The sequence below is a fragment of the Toxorhynchites rutilus genome, chromosome 2 (assembly GCF_029784135.1).
Source record: "Toxorhynchites rutilus septentrionalis strain SRP chromosome 2, ASM2978413v1, whole genome shotgun sequence".
In the NCBI taxonomy this organism is placed as follows: Eukaryota; Metazoa; Arthropoda; class Insecta; order Diptera; family Culicidae; genus Toxorhynchites; species Toxorhynchites rutilus.
The window spans coordinates 314760306-314783597 of record NC_073745.1 but is presented as its reverse complement, the minus strand read 5'-3'; the positions used below and the strand labels follow the sequence as shown (position 1 = coordinate 314783597).

General features: G+C 37.3%; 1 protein-coding gene across 2 annotated transcripts in view; it reads left to right on the top strand.

Annotated features, from left to right (window-relative positions):
- LOC129764372 (uncharacterized) overlaps nucleotides 1-19405 on the top strand; it is a 330024-nt gene extending 310619 nt beyond the window's left edge. For both annotated transcript variants that reach the window (XM_055763369.1, XM_055763370.1), the window contains 4 exons: nucleotides 17980-18071; nucleotides 18141-18333; nucleotides 18407-18542; nucleotides 18607-19405. In XM_055763369.1, the coding sequence (XP_055619344.1) occupies nucleotides 17980-18071; nucleotides 18141-18333; nucleotides 18407-18542; nucleotides 18607-18898 (713 nt within the window). In that variant the 3' untranslated portion in view covers nucleotides 18899-19405. The remainder of the gene's footprint in view (nucleotides 1-17979; nucleotides 18072-18140; nucleotides 18334-18406; nucleotides 18543-18606) is intronic.
- The last annotated feature ends 3887 nt before the right edge of the window (nucleotides 19406-23292 follow it).

Sequence of the window (23292 nt, the reverse complement as noted above, 5' to 3'; positions counted from 1 at the left end):
GATGGTAAAACCATTTTTGACGATCTTTGTGGAACATCGATTTTTTATGAATTTTCGTAACTTCGAATTTTTGTACGTTAACAATCATTTTTAGCCACAAATTATGAATCCTGATGTGATTTAAAACAAAAAAAGCTCTTCATCAATCCCCTTCTTAATGCAGCCATTCTCGAGATATTTGAATAAAACATTTCTAATTTATTGTCTGTATAGTAAATAGGCTTTTTTAATATTTTTGTCGTGTTATACCGTCATGTTAATGAAATTTTATGAATTTGCATATAATTTTTAACAACTTTTCCAAATACATCATTATCGTAAATTAAGGAGTTACATTGAAAAACTTTTCAAGAAATGTGGGTTAAAACTCCTAAACATTAATACTTAGCGAACGAATGCCGCCATACTCGCGACTTTGCCAATATTCTAAAAAAAATCGAATGCCGCCATACATGCGGCATTCCGTTATATTTCAGGAATTCTGTTAGGTTATGCCTTTTTTATGTATGCAGTGTGATCTGGAGTATCCCTTTCCGAGCACCTTTTCTCGCTCTGGAAATTAAGCACTTAATTTCTTAAAAATCCGTCGACCAACTGGTCATCGTTCTAGAAAAATGGGCTCATTCGTTAAAGGTCAAATGTGTTGGAATGTTATAACGATCTATAAAATTAATCGAATGTGATCGATAAAAGCGAATGAAAAAATTTGAACGGAAGTTTGTATGATGTTTCCTGATTCAATGTATTTCATTATTGTAACTGACATGTTTGATTTCTATCTTTATCGAAATCGACTTCTGCATTCTTATTGCAACCTTGCCTTGCCATTAAACAAACTTCAAAATAATTAATCCGTATTTGTGGAGCAATTTACGATTTATCATACTGACAGACCCGAAAACAAATTTAAATTGTCAACATTTGAATGAAAATTATTACTTGATGTCGTTTAATTAAAACATAGAAGACATAATACTGACCGTATTTAATTATTTTTTAAAACTTTCTTGCATTTTCACAAGAACTTTCTTCAAAAATAAAATCATCATCAGACACAATTTTCGTTCATAATTTTTCCCCACCTGTAGAGAATGTGTTACTTTTTTACATAAAACACATATTTGATATGTAGAACTATTTTTCATTCATAATTTTTGGTCTAATGCGTCTTTATTGAGCCCGAAAATCCATTACCATTTTTGCTCTACATAAATGGAGCACGAAGCTACATGTTGTCTATGTTGAATTGCGTGGCAAGTTTGCAACACTTGCACAACTCAATTGGACTTGAGTCGAACGGGTTACAGAATGCAAAAACGCAATCCGTTCAGGTAATTCTGACTCGATCCGATTTCAGAATACGGATGAGTAGTTCATCAGTAGACAAATCTGGAATTTCTGAGGAGATTACACTATCGATTTCCTCAGGACGTACTTTGTCGACTACACGACTAACTAATCAAAAATGTGTGTATGAGGTAATTCTCGCTTCTTCCATTCAACCGAATACATCCAGCTATATGTGCGACCGAAACCAACCGGATGCATTGCATTTTGACCTGGCAAAAGCAAAGGCAGTGTCGGCGTTGCTCATGATAGCGTCTTGCGTCTTGTCCTCACGCCGCTTTTGTTGATTGTGTTGTAGGATCGACTACGATCGATTGCTCTCTATTTTCGCGTACATGTCGACCATAAATTGTTAACAGAGCTCACGAAATCGTAGAATTGCGTTGTTCTGACCATGCCGAATAAAATTTCCTCACCATCAAATCCTTTCACTAATTGGGAGTCGGACTTCGTCCAAGCAATTAACACAGATTTGTGTAGGGATTCGTGCTGTTATTGGTGATTTTTTCTGGAAACAGTGACCATTATAAATCGGCATTATCGCCGGATGGTTGTGCTTGGTGTGACGTGGAATTTGACAATGGTTTTGAAGATGTTTGATTGATACGATTTAGCCGACATTTTCAACTATTCTGCGCAAAAATGTATCTCGCGCTTTGGCTTTTTCTTACGTTTTCGCTTCAGTGCGGCCGTAAGGAAGTATAGCAAAATCGTTAGATTTCTCGACTTTGGTTGCATTCGGCCGTACGGACGGTTACGATTTTAAACTGCACCAGTTCCCTCAAACGAGTTTATAGCACGATACACAAAACTACGAGCTGCTAAGTGCGAAAGATAATATTATTTTCCAAACAACATTTTCTAAAGTCAACCATAACAATAGGCTTTACGGTGTCATCCCAAATCATGATTATAAACAGCTTATATTACAAAGGGCTTATCTAGGAAGGAAGTAAAAAGAAATCTATCCCTTACTATCTATATAAATAAAATTGGAAGGCCAACGCAAAACTCGAGGAAGGAATGGTCCAATTTAAGCCGTCTTTATTTTGTTGTACTCGTCTCTGCCCGAAGATCAATGTTATGTAGCGGGGAAAGTTTTGAAATCTTCGAAATGCTTTGGAACAAAGTTCGAAAAAACAATCCCCATGTGTTCTACAATGACATCATTGGTAGCCCAATTGTATTCCGTGTTTGCGGAATTAAGCTTCGTGTTCCGTTGATGTGAAGCGAAAATAGCAACGAATTCTCGGGTGAAAAAACGCGTTTTGAAAACAAAAATTAAAAAGTACACTTACTTTTCTGTATCAAAAATGTATTCCATGTAACGGAGAAACATGTATTTTGCCAGTAAATCAAGAATATTAATCGAAAATTGTGTCTGAAAATAAATTTATACGAGATATAAAATGACGAGTTCTGGTAGAAGCAATAGGAACATTAGAATAAAAGGCCAATTAGAAGATAAATCAATGGCGAGTTCTGCGATTGAACCCACGTACGTTCGCTCAGTTATAAAACGTGAATGTTTGAATAATTTCATATAAAAAAAATTTGGGATTGACAAGGTTCGCCGGATCTGCTAGTATTTATTATTTTAAAAAAATCATCGAAAATTCTTTTTTTTTGTATTTTGAAATTTTGAACAGTTTTCTTTCGATTTGAAAATGCAACACTGCTCTAATTTGTATTTGAAAATCTATAATTTTATTGCTTTCGTGAATTTCAAAGTTCTGACATGCATGTGAAAATGCTCTCGAACCATATTACCAGTACTATTTAAATATTGTATAGGATATCAAAATAAAAATTTAAGTTTTATTTGAATCGCTATGTGGTTCACTATAAGAGCTATGGTGAAAAACGTCCATTTTCGTTATTTCCACGATATTCTCAAAAGTTTGGAAATTAAAATAAGAAAATAATACTCAAAGTTCATCTCCTATGATATACCGCGACAAATCATAGAAAAATTTATATTTGTGAGCATTTTTCATAATGTTTTGAGGATTGAGTAAACCATTTTTTCCTATCTTCCACAGTCTAAATTTTTTTTGGTATTTTTATCCATAAATTGCGATGCGTTTTGACCCCTTTTTAATGTGTAAAGAAAGCAAAGGTTTTTTTAACATATGTACTTAATTTCCAGTTAGACGATTCCTCATCTTAGAGGAGAGTAATTTTCCATAGGCAAGATGATTTTTGTCGTCTTTTGCTGATAGCGACATTGACATTTTACAAAAAAAATTTCATTGCCTACAAGTGAGTGTTCGCGACCAAAGCGCGAAGTTTGAGCAAGTGTTCCGAATTTCCAATTTTCAATGTCCGTCGCTATCCCTTTTCCTATCCAAATCATTCCCTCCCATTCAAAAGGCAGTGTGTGGTGTACGACACTACGACAACAGCATATCCATTCTATTTCCATCCGTTTAGCATGTTACATCGCGTGAATAATCCAGTTTATGTAAGAAGTTTCCAAAGTGTTTCAATTTTCCTGTGCCACATCTAAACGGTTCGGTCTTCCACAAGACCAAAAAGTATCAAAAGTCCTGAGCTATCATCCAGGCCTCCTTCAGGCGAAGGAACCGCCATCTTTTCTCAATGGTGTGATCCACCAGTGAGTGAGCACGAGTTTTACTAGTGCCTAGTACGAATGTGTGCGCAGCATCGCCTTGCTAGAGAAAGAGAGAGAAAGTGAGAGAAGATGAGAGAATGAGAGAGAAGAGGGAGAGAGAGAACGGACAGCAGTACAATCTCATTACAGCTGAAGGTAGTCATCTTGCATAAGGATACAGCAAAGTATATTATGTGTAATACCACAAAAAACCACAAAAACACGAGTAAATTTAAAAAAGACTCAATTAAAACAAAATAGAGTTTTGAAATTCAAAAACAGGGATGGCCAAAAGGTAGTCCGCGGTCTACCGGTCGCCCGCGTAGTAATTCATAGGCGTCCGCCAGCTAGGATAGTGTCACCTCCAAACGCAAAGGATCAAATATCCTTACACCTTTTGTCGTGATCATTTTATAAGGTAAACACCACTTCTGTAGGAGAATTGAACCACTACGACCATTAGTTTGATCTATATCACCTTTTGCTAATCTCAATAAAACATATTAGTTGAAGAAGTAGATATTTGTTCATATTTTCTATATTTCTATATTTCCATTCAGATTGTTAGTTAATTAAAATTAACACATTCAGTTATTCGACTATAACTTGTAATAAAGCAAACAATTGTCACTAGGAACAATTTAAACAATGTTTTCTCCACGCATATCGTTTGTTAAATGAACAATTGAAAATTCTGGAGGAAACATTCAGAAACAAGTACAATTCTGTTTATATTGATTTTCGAAACCTTAAGATTAATAAAAACTAAATTTTTGGAGAAAACATCGCCTTTGAAGACATCGATTGCGAGTTTTGATGAAGTATTGTCACTTTAATTTTAAAACTAAAAGTGCACCTGTGATGGGGCAATCTTTTTTTACGCGATTCTCTCAAAATTACGCAATTTACTCGAAATTACGTGATTTTTTTTGCGCGTACGCCTCAGTCGCGTAAAAAAAGAATTCAGTATAATGTGAGTCAATCGTGCAGATTTCTTCCAAGAAATATAGTCACGAATAGAGCAACTAGTGAATGAGAAATTGGAAATTTCTAAAACTGAATATCGGGAACTGTTATGTAATTCAAGTTGAACTGAATTTTGCTCGTTAGCTCTATTTTGCTGTTATAGATACAGTCAGGTGAAAGTTGTCAGCATAACTTTTCGAGTTGTTTGGTTTCCTTGTTGCATTCCTGATGTTTTGCTTTAGGAAACATTTCGGCAATTCGAAGAAATAACTAGATTCGATAAAATTCTATCGATTTGAAAAATACAAAAATTTGTTCGGTGTGATAGTTATGAGGATCGAATCGACTTTTCGATAGAATTCACAAAAAAGAGACCAATATTTTCGATAGATACCGTTCTGAATCATTTTTCGGACGCTTAAGGCATATGATGCAGAAAACAGATCTCAACATGCTTTGAAGCTTTCTACTTTGGTACCGTTCCGAATCATATTTCGGACACTTAAGGCATAAGATGCAGAAAACATATCTAAACTTTATGCACAGGTATTATTTGGTAGATATTTTTAATAAATTAGTTCAATATGCTTTCAAGCTTTCTACTTTGGTACCTATTTGATTGAAAACATAATAAAATCATCGAATAAAATGCTTTTCAAATGAAGCAAATAAGAATCAAACTTCGGAAACTAAATCAAATTTCGGACACTTTATTTTGTAATTTTATGGACGAAAATTACATTACACTTGATTATATTTTATAGTCAACTGTGAAACACTTACCAAGCAATCACTGTAAACTGTTAACGATGATGAGAACTGATGAAACACGGGAGAAATTTGAATATTTATGAACGGGTAAATTCTACATGCTCACGCAAAACAAACGCCAAACACAAACGATAATGAGTGGTGCTGTTGAATTTTTTCCTACTATGTGATAATTCAAATGTTATCCTCAAATGAAGTGATAGTGAAACCAAGGGATCACTCTAAAGAAGCAATTGTGATATTAAAGGGTGTGTCACATCAAATTGCATCACGGATAAAACGCTGTAGAAATTCGCCCAGTAAACCGATCCTTTTGAAAATTTTAGACAGTAAAATAAAAACTATTAAACAACTTTTGGCATTTTCTTTTTATTCATACTTCGAGCCCAAGCCCGTATGCTCGCACCTTCCTCTTTACCCCGTCCATAAGGTTCTGTACAACGTCAGGTTGTAGTTTTTTTTGAACAGAAATCCATTTTCTCTTGAAGTCCGCCTCCGATTTGACAACTTTTGGGTTCTTCCGGAGGGCCTGCTTCATAATCGCCCAATATTTCTCTATTGGGCGAAGCTCCGACGCGTTGGGCGGGTTCATTTCCTTTGGCACGAAGGTGACCCCGTTGGCTTCGTACCACTCCAACACGTCCTTTGAATAGTGACACGAAGCGAGATCCGGCCAGACAATGGTCGGGCCCTCGTGCTGCTTCAATAGTGGTAGTAAGCGCTTCTGTAGGCACTCCTGAGGGTAAACCTGCCCGTTAACCGTGCCGGTCATCACGAAGGGGGCGCTCCGCTTTCCGCAAGAGCAGATCGCTTGCCACACCATGTACTTTTTGGCAAACTTGGATAGTTTCTGCTTGCGAATCTCCTCCGGAACACTGAATTTATCCTCTGCGGAGAAGAACAACAGGCCCGGCAGCTGACGAAAGTCCGCTTTGACGTAGGTTTCGTCGTCCATTACCAGGCAATGCGGCTTCGTCAGCATTTCGGTGTACAGCTTCCGGGCTCGCGTCTTCCCCACCATGTTTTGCTTTTCGTCGCGGTTAGGAGCCTTCTGAACCTTGTATGTACGCAGGCCCTCCCGCTGCTTGGTCCGCTGGACGAATGAACTTGACAAATTCAGCTTATTGGCGACATCCCGGACCGAACTTCTCGGATCACGTCTAAACTGCTTAACTACGCGCTTGTGATCTTTTTCACTGACGGAGCATCCATTTTTGCCGTTCTTCACCTTCCGGTCGATGGTTAGGTTCTCAAAGTATCGTTTTAGTACTCTGCTGACCGTGGATTGGACGATTCCCAGCATCTTACCAATGTCCCGATGTGACAACTCCGGATTCTCGAAATGAGTGCACAGGATTAATTCACGACGCTCTTTTTCGTTCGACGACATTTTTCCAAATTTACGAAAAATTGACAGTGAAGCATGGCCAACGTGATCTATACACTCTTATCTGATTATAAGCGAAAGCTGAAGATATAATTCCTAAAAATTAAATTTCTACAGCGTTTTTTCCGTGATGCAATTTGATGTGACACACCCTTTAAATTTATAGTTATATCATCAGTACATGAAGCATTTCAAGATATTAGAACAAAGTGTCCGAAATATGATGTTGTCCGAAATATGATTCAGAACGGTACCTATTTGATTGATAACATTAAAAAATCATCGAATAAAATGCTTTTCAAATCAAGCGAAAAAGAATCAAACTTCGGACACCATTTATAAAAAAAAAATCAAACGTCAAACACAAACAATAATGAGTGGATTTTGGATTTTGGATGGATTTTTTCCTATATATGTAATATATAGGATATATTACTATATATATATAATCCAAATGTAATTCTTAAATGAAGTGAAACCAAGGGATTACTCTAAAGAAGCAATTGTTATATTGATTTTATAGTTATTTCATCAGTGCATCAAGCATATCATATTAGAACAAAGTGTCCGAAATATGATTCAGAACGGTAGTTTCATTAAGGACTTGTAATTTTAAGAAAAAAAAACACAGGTTTTTTGAAATAGTGTGTTGAAATTTATTCTGGTTGTCTCTGAGCACTTCTAAAGTTGCTGGCATGTTGGCATAGACTAGTGACTTTACATAGCCCCATAAAAAGAAATTCAATGGCGTCGAATCGTATGACGAAGGGGGCCATTTCTCGAAATAAAACGTTCATCAAATTTACTTTTCAATAAATCCATTTAAACGTGCGCTGTGTAGCAAATGGCACCGTCTTGTTGAAATCACATATCATTGATGTTAGGAACTTCCAATTCTGGTCAAAAATAGTCTTCCAACATGTCGCAATAGCGCACTCCATTGACGGTAACATGACGATCATTCTCATCGACGAAGAAATACGGCCAATCACTCCTCCGGCATTAAAACCACACCAAACAGTATTTTTGCGGATGCAATGGAATTTCTTGAAGCACAATTGGGTTTACGTCTGACCAAAAACGCATATTTTGCTTGTTGACTATTAATGGCCATTTAGACAGAAATGAGTCTCATCGTTGCAGATGATTTTGTGATAAAAATCATCTTTTTCTTCAAGATTTGTCAGTGCCCAATCGGAGAAGTTTCGGCGCTTCATATGGTCAAGTGGCTTTAGTTCCTGAGTAACGATGTAACGTAAGATCTTTTCGCAAAACACGCCACAATGAGATTTGGGAGATACCCAATTCTTGAGAACGCCGTGCAATTGACTGATTTGGGTCATATCGGATGGATTCACTACTTGCGATTGCGATATTTTGGTTGCTTCGTGCAGGGCGGCTTCTCGTTGGCACTCAAATTTGGTCAGTAAACTATACAAAGCCTGCCGGCTGGGACGATTATTGCGGCCAAGATTTGGAGTAAGCGCTCTTAAAGTTGCAACCACTGAAACCGAATTTCGCTAGTAATTTTGATGAAAATTTTGATTTTGACTAACGTTTTGACATTAACAGGTCATTAAAATGTTTTAATGGTTCGTTCACACGAATACACAAAACTGTCAAGCCGCTTATGGATGACCCTTTACCTCTAGGTAATTGAGGAATATAATAATCATCTTGGGTGTATTTTTATGGAAAACATGTGCATAAATGACGATCTTCTTAAAAGAAATCAACGATATTGATTGATGAAACTTTACAGAAAATAAAGTAATATTTATCAATTATTTAGTAACCGATCATTTTTATTTTATAAAATAATTTACCATTGAATTGACCGTAATTATGACCTATGTTTTTCTTTTAATTAACCTTCTCACAGTCTAAGTCTCGAAGACCGAGAATCAATTATTTTGCTTCAAGAAGGCTGAATTGCATGACTATTGAAACTGAATGAAGTAAAAGAAAAATATTTTCTCGAGTTTTTTCATTTTATTACATCTGTTTTTGCTTTAAAAAAAATAAAATTGCTAAATTACAGAGACACGCACAGTCTGTGACAGAAGAGTTATGATTTTGCGCGTGAGTACAGAAGGTTCAAAACTATGTTTTATTGTCTAGTACTACATTCATTTTCTAATGCCTTTTTGAAACAGTCATCGTTGGTAGACCGCGACTAAACATTTGGACAATAAGTCGCCCGTAATGCCTGAAAGTTTGGACGTCCCTGCTATAGAGGATGGCGGTTGACCTTTTTACGCGGTTGATACGTGTTGCGTAAAATCCGAAATCCGCGTAAAAGCGGTTTCAGTATTTTCCATAATGCTGGTGATAAGGTTTGGTGGCACTTTTTACGTGACTACCCTTTAAAGTTATTTATACAGTCTTTAAAGTTATTTATACAGTCTAAACCTTTGATTTTAGGACAATACAAAAACTGCGGATAGTCAAAGATTTAATGAAAAATTTAATGTACCGCGCAATTCTCGGAAGATTCTGGATGGTGGATCTCGAATAAAAAAAAAACTCATACCTATACAATAGTTTCCATAGAACTGGTGGATTGGTTTGGGTGCAATTTTTATTTCCTTACCCAGTCAGGCCCTTTCAATATAAGTTTGAACGAAAAGTGATGCTGTACATTGCCACATCTGAAATGGGAATCTGAGCCCCATGGTCTCTAGTCTAGCAGTTTGGCTATCAATGGAAATGTTTGCCAGAACGCTTGCTTGGAGAAAAAAATTATTCTATTTCTTCAAAAACCTGTTCCTGAATAGTCCATTCGATACCATTTGTACACAAAAACCGTAACCCAACCGATTCGCCTCAGAGTCGTCCGATCGGAGAACTATGAACTCGCCGCATGAAATTGGATAAATTTTCTTCAACTAGAAAAATAAAACAATTATTAATATTTCGATTGATCAGACCTCTTGTTTTCAGATTGCGATTATCATTGTGACATTACGATCCAAGTGGAGGGAGCAGATGATGGTATTGAAAACATTTTGAGAACTGTATTCGATGGAGTAGAAAACTTGAAATTGTTTGCCCCCAGAAATCGTAGAACAGATACCTGGTGTTGCCGACTGTCCGCATGAAGTAATAAGAAATTATCCTTTCAAGTGGTGGTAATTTCATCATATTTGACCGGAAGCTACAAACGATGATTGAACCCCATTTTAACGGTCCTAATTAATCGAACGCATGACGCATGGTAGATAGTGAATATCGATTTGATGAATGTAAAACAATATTGTTCCTATATCTACTTGTTCTTCAACAAATAAAAACGACGCGATAGAAATTTCCACAGGAAAAAAAACTCGTTCAATCTGAAGGAGGCACTTCAGAATCCAGCGCACAATTTCCGAAGAGGCTATTAATGTAATTTCTATCAACGCAGTTCCACCCCCACAACTTGTTATCGCGATGTATCTTTCCTCATTACAATGGAGAGGTCTCCAAGATGAAGATAAAAAAAGCGATGAAATATTTAATTAGGTTGAATTAATTGGTGAAGTGAATCTCGAAGCATCATCTAAGATGTTGACGGAACGGTCATGTCCTCTTACCCCTCACCCCGCACTCTTCGTGTACCGTCTGCACAATATAATAAAGCGTCAAATTTTACGAACCTCCTCGGTTGTTTCTAGCCATTAACGGCTCGGAGCGTGCGCCTGTTCCGGCCATAAAAGACGTTCCTATCTTATTTACGAGAAAGTACACAACTAGGTTCGGGATATTTTCTCGTGTGCTTCAATGGCATGACATTCCATGGTGAAGTATCCATGTTCTCAGCGTGGTAATGTAACGCGGAATCGAGTCCAAACGAACACCGATGCTGCTAACCGCTAAATCACGGAAATATGTGTACTAAAAATGATTGGACCGAAAATGAGTGTCAATATTGGACAGTTTAGCACGGATATTTATGAAAATATCGAGAGCCAAAAATGCCTCGTTACCATCAACCTGCATCATCGTACTAGCAACGAAGAAACAATTCAAATAAAAATTAGATTATCCTTTATACTCGTATCATCGCTCAAGCTGTCGTCTAAATTGCACATTTCCGCCAGCTCGTCAGCTGAATTGCGACTCGTTCGCCCACTCGGTAATATCCCATCGAGGAAGATAAGTAAATCAATCAATCAACTGGCAAACCCTTATCATCTGGTTGAAATTCATTACCCAAGCAAAAACTTGCTCCTGGGCACCGCGCCAATACTGCTGCTGCACGTAACAATGTCAAATCAATTTCAACAGCAGCATCCGCGGCATCAACTCTTTCCAAGAAGAATCTGTTTTGAGCCGCACCACCGTCAATCGGTCTCGGGTGCCTGGTGAAAAGTGTGAGAAGGATGAGAGTCTATATTCACGTTCGAGCGAGTGAAGAGTTGAGAGGGAGTCTGCATTTCAAGGAGCAGAGATTGATTTAATCAATGTTAACAGTATTTCCGTACACATTGAGCGACTCAGTTAAAAAATTGATGGCAGAGACTTTCGATGTTTTGAAATGTGAAATATTTTTCTATGAGGAATAAATAATGAACACTCATTGATTAATATTTTAATGTGCCTTTAAAAAAGCTATAGGCCAATGAACGTTGTAGTCTAAATTCTCTATAGTTGAAAAAATAATCAACCAACCAATTCGCGATGACGAAGGTACAGTGTCGCCATCTCATCTACCTTGGCATGAAACAATTTTCCCCTATCATATTAGCAAGCCAGTTTCAAATTGTAAAAATTTGAATGAAAATTATAACTTGGCATTATCTGAATACTTAAAACATGTAGTATTGATCCGTACTGTACCATTTTGCTGTGAATTTAATAATATTTCCACCAAAACTCATCATTGCAATAATAAGACATATTATCAGACACAAATATCGATCAAGATTCTTTCATCACTTGCATAAAAAAATAACCCTATCACATGGAACACATATTTGATACGGAAAAATTATTTTCATTTTCAAAGTGCGTTATTACACGTGAAAATTTATTATCATTTTCGTATCACCCCAACAAAGCACGAAGCTCAATGCCGTCTTCTCGCCAACCACGATGTCACTGTAAAACATGGGAATTGTATTTTTTTCTTCGAGTTAAACATTTTATGATTTTTTCTCCGTATCAAATATGATTAGATATACACTCAGGGTTGCCAATAATATTTTTGAAAAAACTGGAAGTTTGCTCTTAAAAAAACTGGAAGAAAACTGGATCCTGTAAAACCTTTTTATTTTAGGAAGACCTATGATTTATCTAAATTGATTTTTTCACCCATTTCAATGCTTGAGAAATAGATTTTTTTATGCTTCGTGTAGTATTTATATGTAGTTCATAAAACTGTAACTGTAATTACTGTATAACTAATTTACATCTTATATTAGCCTTGTACAAACCAAATTTCGGTATCAAGATCAAGATGAGGAACCCTTAAATATTTCCTCTAGCTCGAGAAAGTACTTTTGAAAAAATATGCATAGTATGCTTTCTTGTAAAATATACACTATGGTTCACATGCATTTTATACAAAGTATGCATTAGCTATTTAGGGGAGTTTGTTTGCATTAATTAAATTATTTATTTTTTTCTTTATAATTAAATTATTAGTTTTCTTTCTATGAACATTTTACCAGTCGCGAATGGAATGGTAGATCAATTGGTCTGAACTTCAGAATGGTTTGGAACATCCGATATTTATAAGAATTGAAACACAGAATAGCACATTGATTCATTGATTAATGGTTGAGTTGAGATACGCTGTTTTTAAAGTAGTTTTAAAAGTTTCCACCATTCGGGAAAGCTATTCGTTTCGGAATTTTCGACAAAACATCGACTGATTGAACAAAATGGAAAGAACCGACTTACAACCTCGCCTGTCGCAGAAAAGAGAGATCGATCCAAGATCGAATGATAAATGTCCGAAAATAAAATTACATGAGGGATAGGAAGAGGGAGGGACAGATAATATTTATCATTGTAAATTTATTTTACATACAACGGATAAAACTAGGGCACACATATGAAAAACTGGATAAAACTGGACGATATTCCAAAAAACTGGAAGATTTTAGGGTTCGACTGGATGACTGGATTGAGAAAAAAAAACTGGAAGAATCCAGTTTAAACTGGAACACTGGCAACGCTGTATACACTAGACGGCTCTACCGCGCGATTTTCACAATGACAAGTCGCAGCAGGAGCTTGATGTAAAACACATTCAGCGGCTTTCGACGGTTTCACTATCTGCCATTATTATATGTTTATAGACGAATGCAAGTCGAATCTATGGTACAAGGTACAACTGTTTGGACAGTAAGCGGATTAGAGGGGCGGTATATAAAAACAGAATGATGGGAAAAGAAAAATGGGATGTTTACCTGAACGAGAGAGAGAACTTGATCACAAACGTCTGAAATATTGCATTTCTCATCAATTTGGATGGAATACGATTATCCGCAGCTGCATGACCGCAGAGTGGTTTTCACGTATTGGCTCACCTGAGAGTACATTTATTATTGCCTTGCTTTATTTTCACCTTTCAAAAGCGCATAAACACTAATACTCTCACAGAACCGTTGCGGCGCATCATCTCCATCGAGCCACCGCAGCGAATGGGGAACCGTACAACAGTGATTTTGGAACTGTACACACCCGCCCCGCCTTGTGTGTTTTATATCATACACATTCCATTATCGAGGCTCCGCGGCGGTCTGTCATTGCAAAATCCGCGCGGGAGAGCCATCCAGTGTGTTCTTACTCTAACTATCATTATTATCAAAAACAAAAAGCGGGATGGGGATAAGAGAGTAAAAATTTGAGGTTATAGATATTTTTATACCAAATAAAAAAACACGAAAAATAATCTTGATTAAACTTTTTTTGTAGGTACATCCTAATCGCCTAGCGATGTAAAATGTAACTCCTGCATCATCTAACTGTATGAAGATACCTATATCCATACCTGCCAAATATACACAAAAAAATAAAGGAAGTTTTTGTCACCGCATAGGTGATGTAGAATTACGTTAGGGTTTTTATTACATACTAGCTGACCCGGTAAACTTCGTCCCGCCCTAAATTTGTTTTTTTTTTGTTATCAATACCTTCAAACATTCAGTTTTCTTACTATGATCAAGTTCATGGGTTCAATCGCAGAACTGTTCATTGATCGATCTTCTAATCGACCCCGTTGAATTTACCTTTTACTATAAAGTTCCTAGTATTTCTAACAAAACTCATCATTTTAATATCAGATTATTTTCAGACACAATTCTCGTTCAAGATTTTTCAACCACTTGCAAATAACATGTTTCTCCGTTACATGGAATAAATGTTTTATACAGAAAATATGATAGAATAAAGACAGCCCTAATTCGGACAATTCCTTCTTCGAGTTCTGCTCTTATCAACACATTCGGCGATACTTTTTATTATTATAGATAGAAGAAGATATAGGAGTGCGTTTCATCACATTAAAAACCATTTCCAGTTTCGAACAAAGATCCACTTCGCTAGCGCAAACATCAAATGAACTAACAGCACCTGTCACTATGTAATTGTAGTATGGGAATTAAATTTTCCGAATTTTCCCTTTTTCCTTCAGAGTTTTCCGAAGATTTTCAATTGTCATGTTTGGTTGAAATATGTGTAGTATTTTTATGGGACCCCTCTCCATTCCAGAGGAGGGAGGGGTGTCATGCAATCATAGAAACAACCCCCCCCCCTCTCAGAAAGGTGGGAGGAGTGTTGAACCACTTTAGAAATGTTTCTTGCCTCCTAAAACCTCCACATGCCAAATTTGGTTCAGTTTGCTTGATTAGTTCTTGAATTTTGCAGAAATGTATGTTTTATTTGTATGGCAGTAAACTCCCTGTTCGTGCCAGAATAGTTTCGAGTATCCCGAACGAACGTGATCCACAATGGTCAAGTGATACTGTGTTCCTATTACCCACACAGTATCGCTTGGTATGCTTCAGGTTGAGCGAGGACCACTCACAGCGCTCATTTCTCTGAATTTGGAGATTACCTTTGTTCGCTATTTCGTTGAGAAATAGAACAGCTGATGGTAGATAGCAGACAGGACAAAAGAGCAATAGAGGGATTCTGAATGGTATGGTCGGTAAATGTACATGGTCAGCTAAATATATGTGTTCGCGTAAAGCTCTGTGTTTGAATTCAAATTTATATGTTTTTTACTGTCAAGTATCCGAAATTCAAAACGGTTGCGCGCGAACACTCTTCATTATTTTTCATTCACAAATTTGATCAGTTTTCGGATCATGCTGAAATTTGTCTTTCATCTGTATGGCAGCTTCCCCTTAGAGAAGGGGGTGGAGTGTCTAACCAGCCTAACCACCGTAAAACAAGTTCTAGGTTTTTTACCTTAAGGTTTTTCAACGAAAATATAATTCAAATTTTCTGCAACTGTAGTATTTTTCCAAAAAAGACCAGCTTTAACTTAATATGTCGTACATCTGAATTGGTACAGTGGTTCAAAAGTTATGAATTAAAAAAAAATCATTTTTGGCAAAAATGCGAAAAAATGGATTTTTCGGACAACCCTAAAATGGAAATGGTCACCCTAACAAAAAATAAATAAATACGACTCTAATGATTTGCGATAAAGAACAAAACTACCCCTTTTGACGACAATTTGAGAGACACTATATCGGTTTGGCATGGAATGGCTGTATGTATATAAAAATGGATTTCTGTTTGTCTGTCTGTCTGTCTGTCTGATTCTTATGGACTCGGAAACTGCTGAACCGATCAACATGAAAATTGCTATGTAGGGGTTTTTGGGGCCGGGGAAAGTTTTCGTGACAGTTTGTGACCTTCTTTAAGGGAGGACTGCCATACAAATTAAACAAAAATTTCTGCATTACTCGGGAATCAATCAAGCAAATGAAACGAAATTTGACATGTGGAGGTTTTAGGGCACAATAAATGTTTTTACGGTAGTGAGACACTCCACCCTCCTCTCTAAGGGGGCTGACATACAAATGAAATCAAGCAAATAAAACCATAAATAAAAATTTGGCATGTAACGTAACGGAAAAACATGTTATTTTGCACGTGGTTGAAAAATCTTGAACGAGAATTGTGTCTGAAAGTAATCTGATATTATAATGTCGAGTTTTGGTAGAAGTACTAAGAATTTTATAGTAAAAGGTAATTTTAAAGGGTAGATTAGAAGATCAATCAATGAATAATTCTGCGATTGGACCCATGAACAGCGCTTAGTAAGAAAACGTGGATGTGAAAACGAAAAATAAATTTTGGGCGGGACGGAGTTTGCCGGGTCAGCTAGTAATATATAATATTGAGCATTTGCGAAAAAGTGACTGTCTAAACCAATGATTAAATTTTGCGTTAGCAAATTCTGTAAAAAACAAGTATCGTTAATTTTTCAGTTTTAGTAGTTTTTTAAACTATTTTGTTTTGTTTTTTTCATGTGAAGTGCTAGAATTTGTACGAATCTACAATAAATGGATGAAAAAACGATATTTTATTCAGAAATCTTCATGAAAATTAGTTTGCGGAATATGTATCAAGTTTTCACGCATGATTCAAATTGTGAACACTTCATTTTTCAATGTGAATTCCCTGAACTGTAATGTTATTAATAATTTAATAAGCAAAACCTTGACATTATGTTGGATAAAGATTTCATTTTAACATCATTTATAGGTATTATAGGTATTGATACCGTTATAGCGCCCTTGGTGCAATCAATAATTACTAAAGAAAAATCCAATTTTTTAGCGAGAATAACATTTTTCTAGCTAAATAACTTTAATTTGATATATCGATCATATGAATCGGTCCGGTAGTTCAAAAGATATGATTTAAAAAAATGCATTTTTGCTGTTCGGAATTTGAGACAAAAGTGTTCGGAATATGAGTCAGTGACAAAAATGGCGTTCGGAATTTGAGACAAAAGTGATTAAACATATTTTTAGTTTTTCACCATGAATATGTATTTTTTTTTATCCCATTTATTTATTTAAGGCTCATTAGTATTTTAGCTGTAACAGAGCCGAATTTTAATCGTGTACATGTCACATGGTTATCATATCTATAATTAGCACATTACACAGTTGCCATTCGCCAGTATTCCTTCTATACCATTACATATGGTGGTACATTCACACAGTAGCCATTTAGGCGTAAGGGTATTCTTTCTGTTCTTCCATTATCCAGTTGGACCACCGGACAGCGGAGACAGTTGTTTGATCATTGTTGAGTTATTTATAGAACAGTAGCCCGATGTGTCTGGCAGAGCAGAGCAGTTGTATGGATGAATCGATCTTATTTCGACCGTGGATCGATCTCCATCGCTATGATTGTTGCGTGGACGTAGCTATTCTGTAACAACACAAAGATGGTCAATGAGGGCCCTGAGTTTTGAACTCACGATCGATCGCTTACTAAGCGAACGCGCAACCAATGTGGCTACGGAGACCCCCTACCATGAATATGTAGTTGTAAATAAATTTTATTGTAGTCAAATGAAAAAGAAGGCTCTATTGTATCCAAAAATCAATTTAATTTCGCGAAAGAGTACCATTTTGAGTAATGCGACACTGTTTAATGTCCATCAAAGCTTAAGTATTCGGAATTTGAGACAAAACGGTACCTATAAAAAATGACCAAACCAAAATAGTAACCTTCGCACATTGCATCAGAACCTTTATTAAATCTTAGAAAAATATTTCACAGTCCTTAAAAATGAATGTTTGAGAAAAAATCCAGTAGTTTTAAAACCAATATAAATATCCTATTTCATTTTATGGAATCCACGAACTAATTCTAATTCACTGATTTCATTTAGTGACAAATTTTCATCTCTTTTACTTTAAATTTTTTCCAGATGACGATTCTGGTGAGAAAACCGTTTCCGTGCTCCTCAGCGGCGAAGAATCCGAGCTGACGTTCATCGATCACAGCTATATGGAAATGACGGTAGGCTTCCCTTTGCATTTCTTTACTCCAATGATTTAACAAGACCATTCACAACATGCATTTATGCAGCCCGAAAACTGTATGTCCACGTATGATCCCCACGGTTACTGTGTGATATACTCCTCGTCGGATCGAAGTAGCTTCCTGATAGCGGAACAGATTCTCCAGGTGCTTTGGACGACGGAAAACATCGCCCAGAAGGCGGTCATCTTGGTGGCAAACAAGGCAGATCTGGCCCGCAGCCGGATGGTTACTTCAGACGGTATGTACAGAGAAGATCTTGGTATCTTTGTCAGCGAATTCAAGTAGCTTTTTTGATTCTGCATTTTTTTTAGACGGTAAACAAATGGCGACACAATACGACTGCAAGTTTATCGAAACCTCTGTTGGAATCAATCACAATGTGGATGAACTGCTAGTCGGGTTACTCTCGCAAATTAGACTGAAGCTGGAGAATCCGGAGAAATCCAGGTTAGTGTACATGTCAGAGTTTTCTGTTTAAGTCGTTATATTCTTCTTTCCATTCAACCAACAGAGACCTCTTCCGCAAGCGCTCGATCCGCAAGTCCAAACGACGTGCCTGCTCGCCCCTCGGTGGCGCCATCTGTCTGTCCGGCATCGGCGGTGGGACCAATCCTAGCACACCGGTGTCGGCGACGCCGACTGCCGCTGGCTTTGCCGAAACGCCGCCCGGCAGTGCCCACAGTAGTCCCCGCAAGTATCGTGGCTCCCGCACCTCGGCCAGCCTGAAGGTGAAGGGACTGCTCGGACGCGTCTGGGCACGCGATTCAAAGTCCAAAAGCTGTGAGAACTTGCACGTACTGTAAATTAAGCCGTCTACTTTATAGTGATTGGGAAGCAAACACTTTTCGTCGGGACGACTTTATTTTAGAGTTTTTAGCAAACGACGAATCTCGATTGCAATTTTATTTAGTTAGATAAGCAGCAACAGCAGCAAAAAAAAACAAAACTGAACGGACAAAATTGGTTTCCTCAAACAGATTAGTTAGGCTTAGGTTCCTTTTTATGCGAATCAAAACTCGTTCGGTAATATCGGAGAACGCAAATCATTTTTAACACTAGGTGATTAATCGAGCTAAGTGAGCAAGATATACGATTTTCCTACGATTTTTTATATATTCTTTCTATTTAGTTTACGCTGAAAATATTCTAAGTTTTATATTCCTGCGTTTTACAGTCCACTCCTTATATTCAATCTTTGGTGATTAGTATTTTATCGTACATTAGAATTAGCGAGCATTTATTTGATGCTACTGAACAAATCGAGAGTCATAGTCTTGGCCATTTTAATGTAATAAATGTATACATCATTTCATCTGTTTTTATTTTTTACCGCGCTTTATTTATCATTTCCTCTGTCCCACTCTGTAATCTAAATGAAACGGTACAAAAACAAAGGCACACACAACACAACGCCATTGCGAACACACGTACATGCAAATGCTAGGACCGCAAGTCATCGAAACAATTTCTTCCTAGAATCCATTCCCGAACATTTTTAGGCGATACATACGATTCCTTCGATAATTCGACCGAGTTCCGATGATATAAAAGGGGATGGTAGATCGACATAGATAGAGCAAATAAAATTTCGGCAAAGCTTAATCGTTTAAAAATGCTAGGTCGGATTATCGATCATTAAATTAGTGAAGAGATTTATCATGCCCACTAATCAACGGTAAGTGCCTTTTTTAGTTTAATAAATCCCATTCTGTTCTGAAGTTCTGATGGTATATCTCACCGAGAGGCGCAATGACTCAATCGATTGGAAGCTACATTTGAGGGTGTTGAGAACGATTAGGGCCAACCCAGGGCTGTCGGATTACGATACCGCCAAGAAACTCGATGCCAGCCAAAGTACCATCAGAATGATTTGTCTGCGACAAGAATTTACATCTTTTCGGGTCATTGAGCAACCAAACAAGACACTGAGATATTATCTATTGGCCAAAAGCGGTTGCCGGAAGTTGTACAATTAGATTTTTACGAAGTACAAAAGGACGGAACGTACGTGAAGATATGATGATGAGTTATGGGCAGCTACTCGGACAAAAGTTCTATAAATCAACTGGTCGATATATGCCGATAAATTCGGAAGAAAGCAAGGTATTTGCAGATGCGGACAAACCCATGCTTTTGTGACATCTATGGATCCCAAAATGCACGAAGAGGAGTGTTTGATAAAACGTATTCCTCCGTACATTAACCCTCTACAACCCAAGGCTTTTCCCATAGTCTTAAACTTTTAGAGTTTGGCATTGAAGAAGAACTTGCAGTGATTTTTAATGCACCACAATATTCAAATAAATCCTTGGGGCAGTAGTTCTTGTTCAAACTTACCATGTTCTGTCAGGAATAACATACAGAGAATAGTTTAGAGCAGCTATACCCAACCTGCGGCCCACAGGCCGCTTGTACCCTAGTAGCTTCTTCTGACATACAATTTCGTATGCGTCACAATAACGAAAATCTAAGAAATCTCTATTTATTTTTTCTGTGTCTTTTAATCATGGTGCGACTGGTGCATTTAATTTTTTGGCGTCTTTTCATCATGGTGGTTTAAAAAGCAGTGATACATGCAAGATTGTGGAAAATAAACCTTTTTTTATTTTTTAACACGTTAAGCCCCGATTTTTTCGCGCATCAAGAGCGTTTGTACAATATCAATGTCGGTCCCAGTTCCCAAAGCCACGTATTGTATAAATAAAAAATAGGGAGCAATTTCGACTAGAAAGTGGTCACATTTTGTAAAATATCTGAAAACAAACCGTATATATTTTTATTTTATTACTGTCAGTCCCAGCCAGTCAGCAGTTTCCTACCAAAAAGCTCAACGTCGGCCGACGCTGGGCTCAACGTGTTAACTATATATATGTATTGGCTTAACAGAGTGTTTTAATGTAATTTTTTCACTTTTTTCTTTTAACAAACAAAGATTTATTTACATAATATTATTCGGATTACATAAGACACTTATGCGATTATTCAATTAACATGAGACAATTATGCAAACAGTAGTACTGAATTATGAACAATCTTTTCCATCACTCCAAAGTGTAATGATGACTAAATTCTGCTGTTATGATTTTTGTCCCACATTTCTATGCATTCAACGCACTGTGCGTTGTCTTGTGTGTATTTGATACTACTTTGTTTGATACTGAGTACCGTTAACTATTACTCATTGGAGCGCCGTATTGATTCGTGAACAGGTTCACTAGGCATCAGGCTTCATTTAGGAATAGCATAAACTGATACTTGGTTGAATAAAATTTAAGATTAGCATGATTTCTTGCTGTGGTGGTTGAGAGCAGACAAACGACCACAAAGAGTTAAACATAACTTACCGCGTCAGTTTTAATACCGTTATGTAGAGATTGGCTGTGTATGATTGAATCCCACGTACGAGTTTTAGATTTTATGCGGATAACATAACGGGGGAAAGCCGGGGGAAAAAATATGATCGTTTTGGGCCGCTCTGTATATAGCACGAGAAGAATTTACGCGAGAAATACTGAGTGCGCAAGGTGCATTGGCAATAAAGGCACAAATCTCGTGAATTGCTCCCGCGAGAACAATAATGAATCAAAAATCACCCATCTTGAACAGCTTCTTCAAAACCACCACGCAAACGCGTCCTTTTCAAGATCATCAAAGCTTCCGTCAAAAGAATTATTTGGAAATTCCGATACAGTTTAAAATAATATCCGAAGTAATCAAAAGCGAATGATTTTTTTATAATTTTTACTGGAAGAGAGTGCCTGTGAATTTTTCTTTACCTCAAACTTTTTCAGTACATTCGCGTTTTTTAGGTACATCTCCGAAGGGGTCTTCTTCGTGGTCGAGTGCGGTGAAGAACGATACATTAACAGGTATTTGTTCAGTTCATCGATCCAGTTACCGTTCGTCGCTTGGCAAATGGTCAATCTTTTCAAGATAGATCGGTTTTGCCGCTCTACTTCACCGTTCTGCTGCGGCCAGTACGGTCTTGTGGTGATTAGCTCGATACCGTGCCCATCACAATATTTCTGGAATTCCCCACTAGAAAACTGACGACCGTTATCTGAAGTTTTCGAAAATGGGAAGCCAAACCGCGCAAAAATCGGGTCAAGCCGTTTGATTGTCTCGCTAGAATCCGCTGTCTTAGTAAAAATTTCAATCATTATATAGCGGCTGAAATAGTCAACAATAATTAACAGACCCGAGAGAAGTGGTCCAAGGAAGTCGATGGCTATGTGCTGCCATGGTCCTGATGGCAGTTCTCTATGCTTAATCGGCTCAGGTGCAGGATGTGCTGCTACCAGCATGCATCCTCGGCAGTTTTTGACATACCGTTCGACTTGTGTGTCAAGCTTCGGCCACCATACCTTGGCGCGTAACCACTGTTTCATTATTGTTATACCAGGATGACCCTCATGGGCCAGATCCAATACCCGTAGTCTCAAGGCCTCTGGTATGACTATACGTGTTCCTCGTAGCAAGATCTTACCGGCAAAGAACAATTCCGTAGCGAATATCTTATACGGGTTAGCATCTTCCGACCAAACATTTTGTTCCAATCCATCTTCTACAGATTGAATCGATTTGTCCGACTCCGCGGCTTGCTCAATTTCTGTGATGTTTAGAGCTACCGGCATTGCATTTCAGGCAACCCAGTGTACATAGGATTCAACGCATTCGTCAAATTTCCTACCCGAAACGTTATCCTTGATTGCCAACGGTTACGATACTACACTCGCTACCGCTACTGGCATATGGTTGTTAGCAGGATGACTGATAAAACGTGAATTTATTATTGGTGACTTTTTCCGAACGATCAATATTTTTTGTGAATTCGAACATTATATCCAGGTTAAAATGAAGTCAAAGTGCAACGTATTTCAAGCCAGATATGAAGGTGGTATTTGTTTTACCGGGTATGCGTTCTTCGGTGAAAAACGAAGGTGAAAATTTGTGCCGCAGCGGTTGTTGTCGACGACGTCAAAAAGAAATTGACAAAACTTTGAGAAATATAATCCAATCCAGTGCTTCAATCCATTTATAATAATTTATTTGCATTATTGGAAGAAATGTATAACATATGTAGTTAAAACAATAGTCATCCATTAAAAATGCGTTTTAAGCATGTTTAACAACTAGAATAACACGACAAAAATTAAGACCGGTTTTAAAATTCATGGTTACAAAAAATTAGAACAAG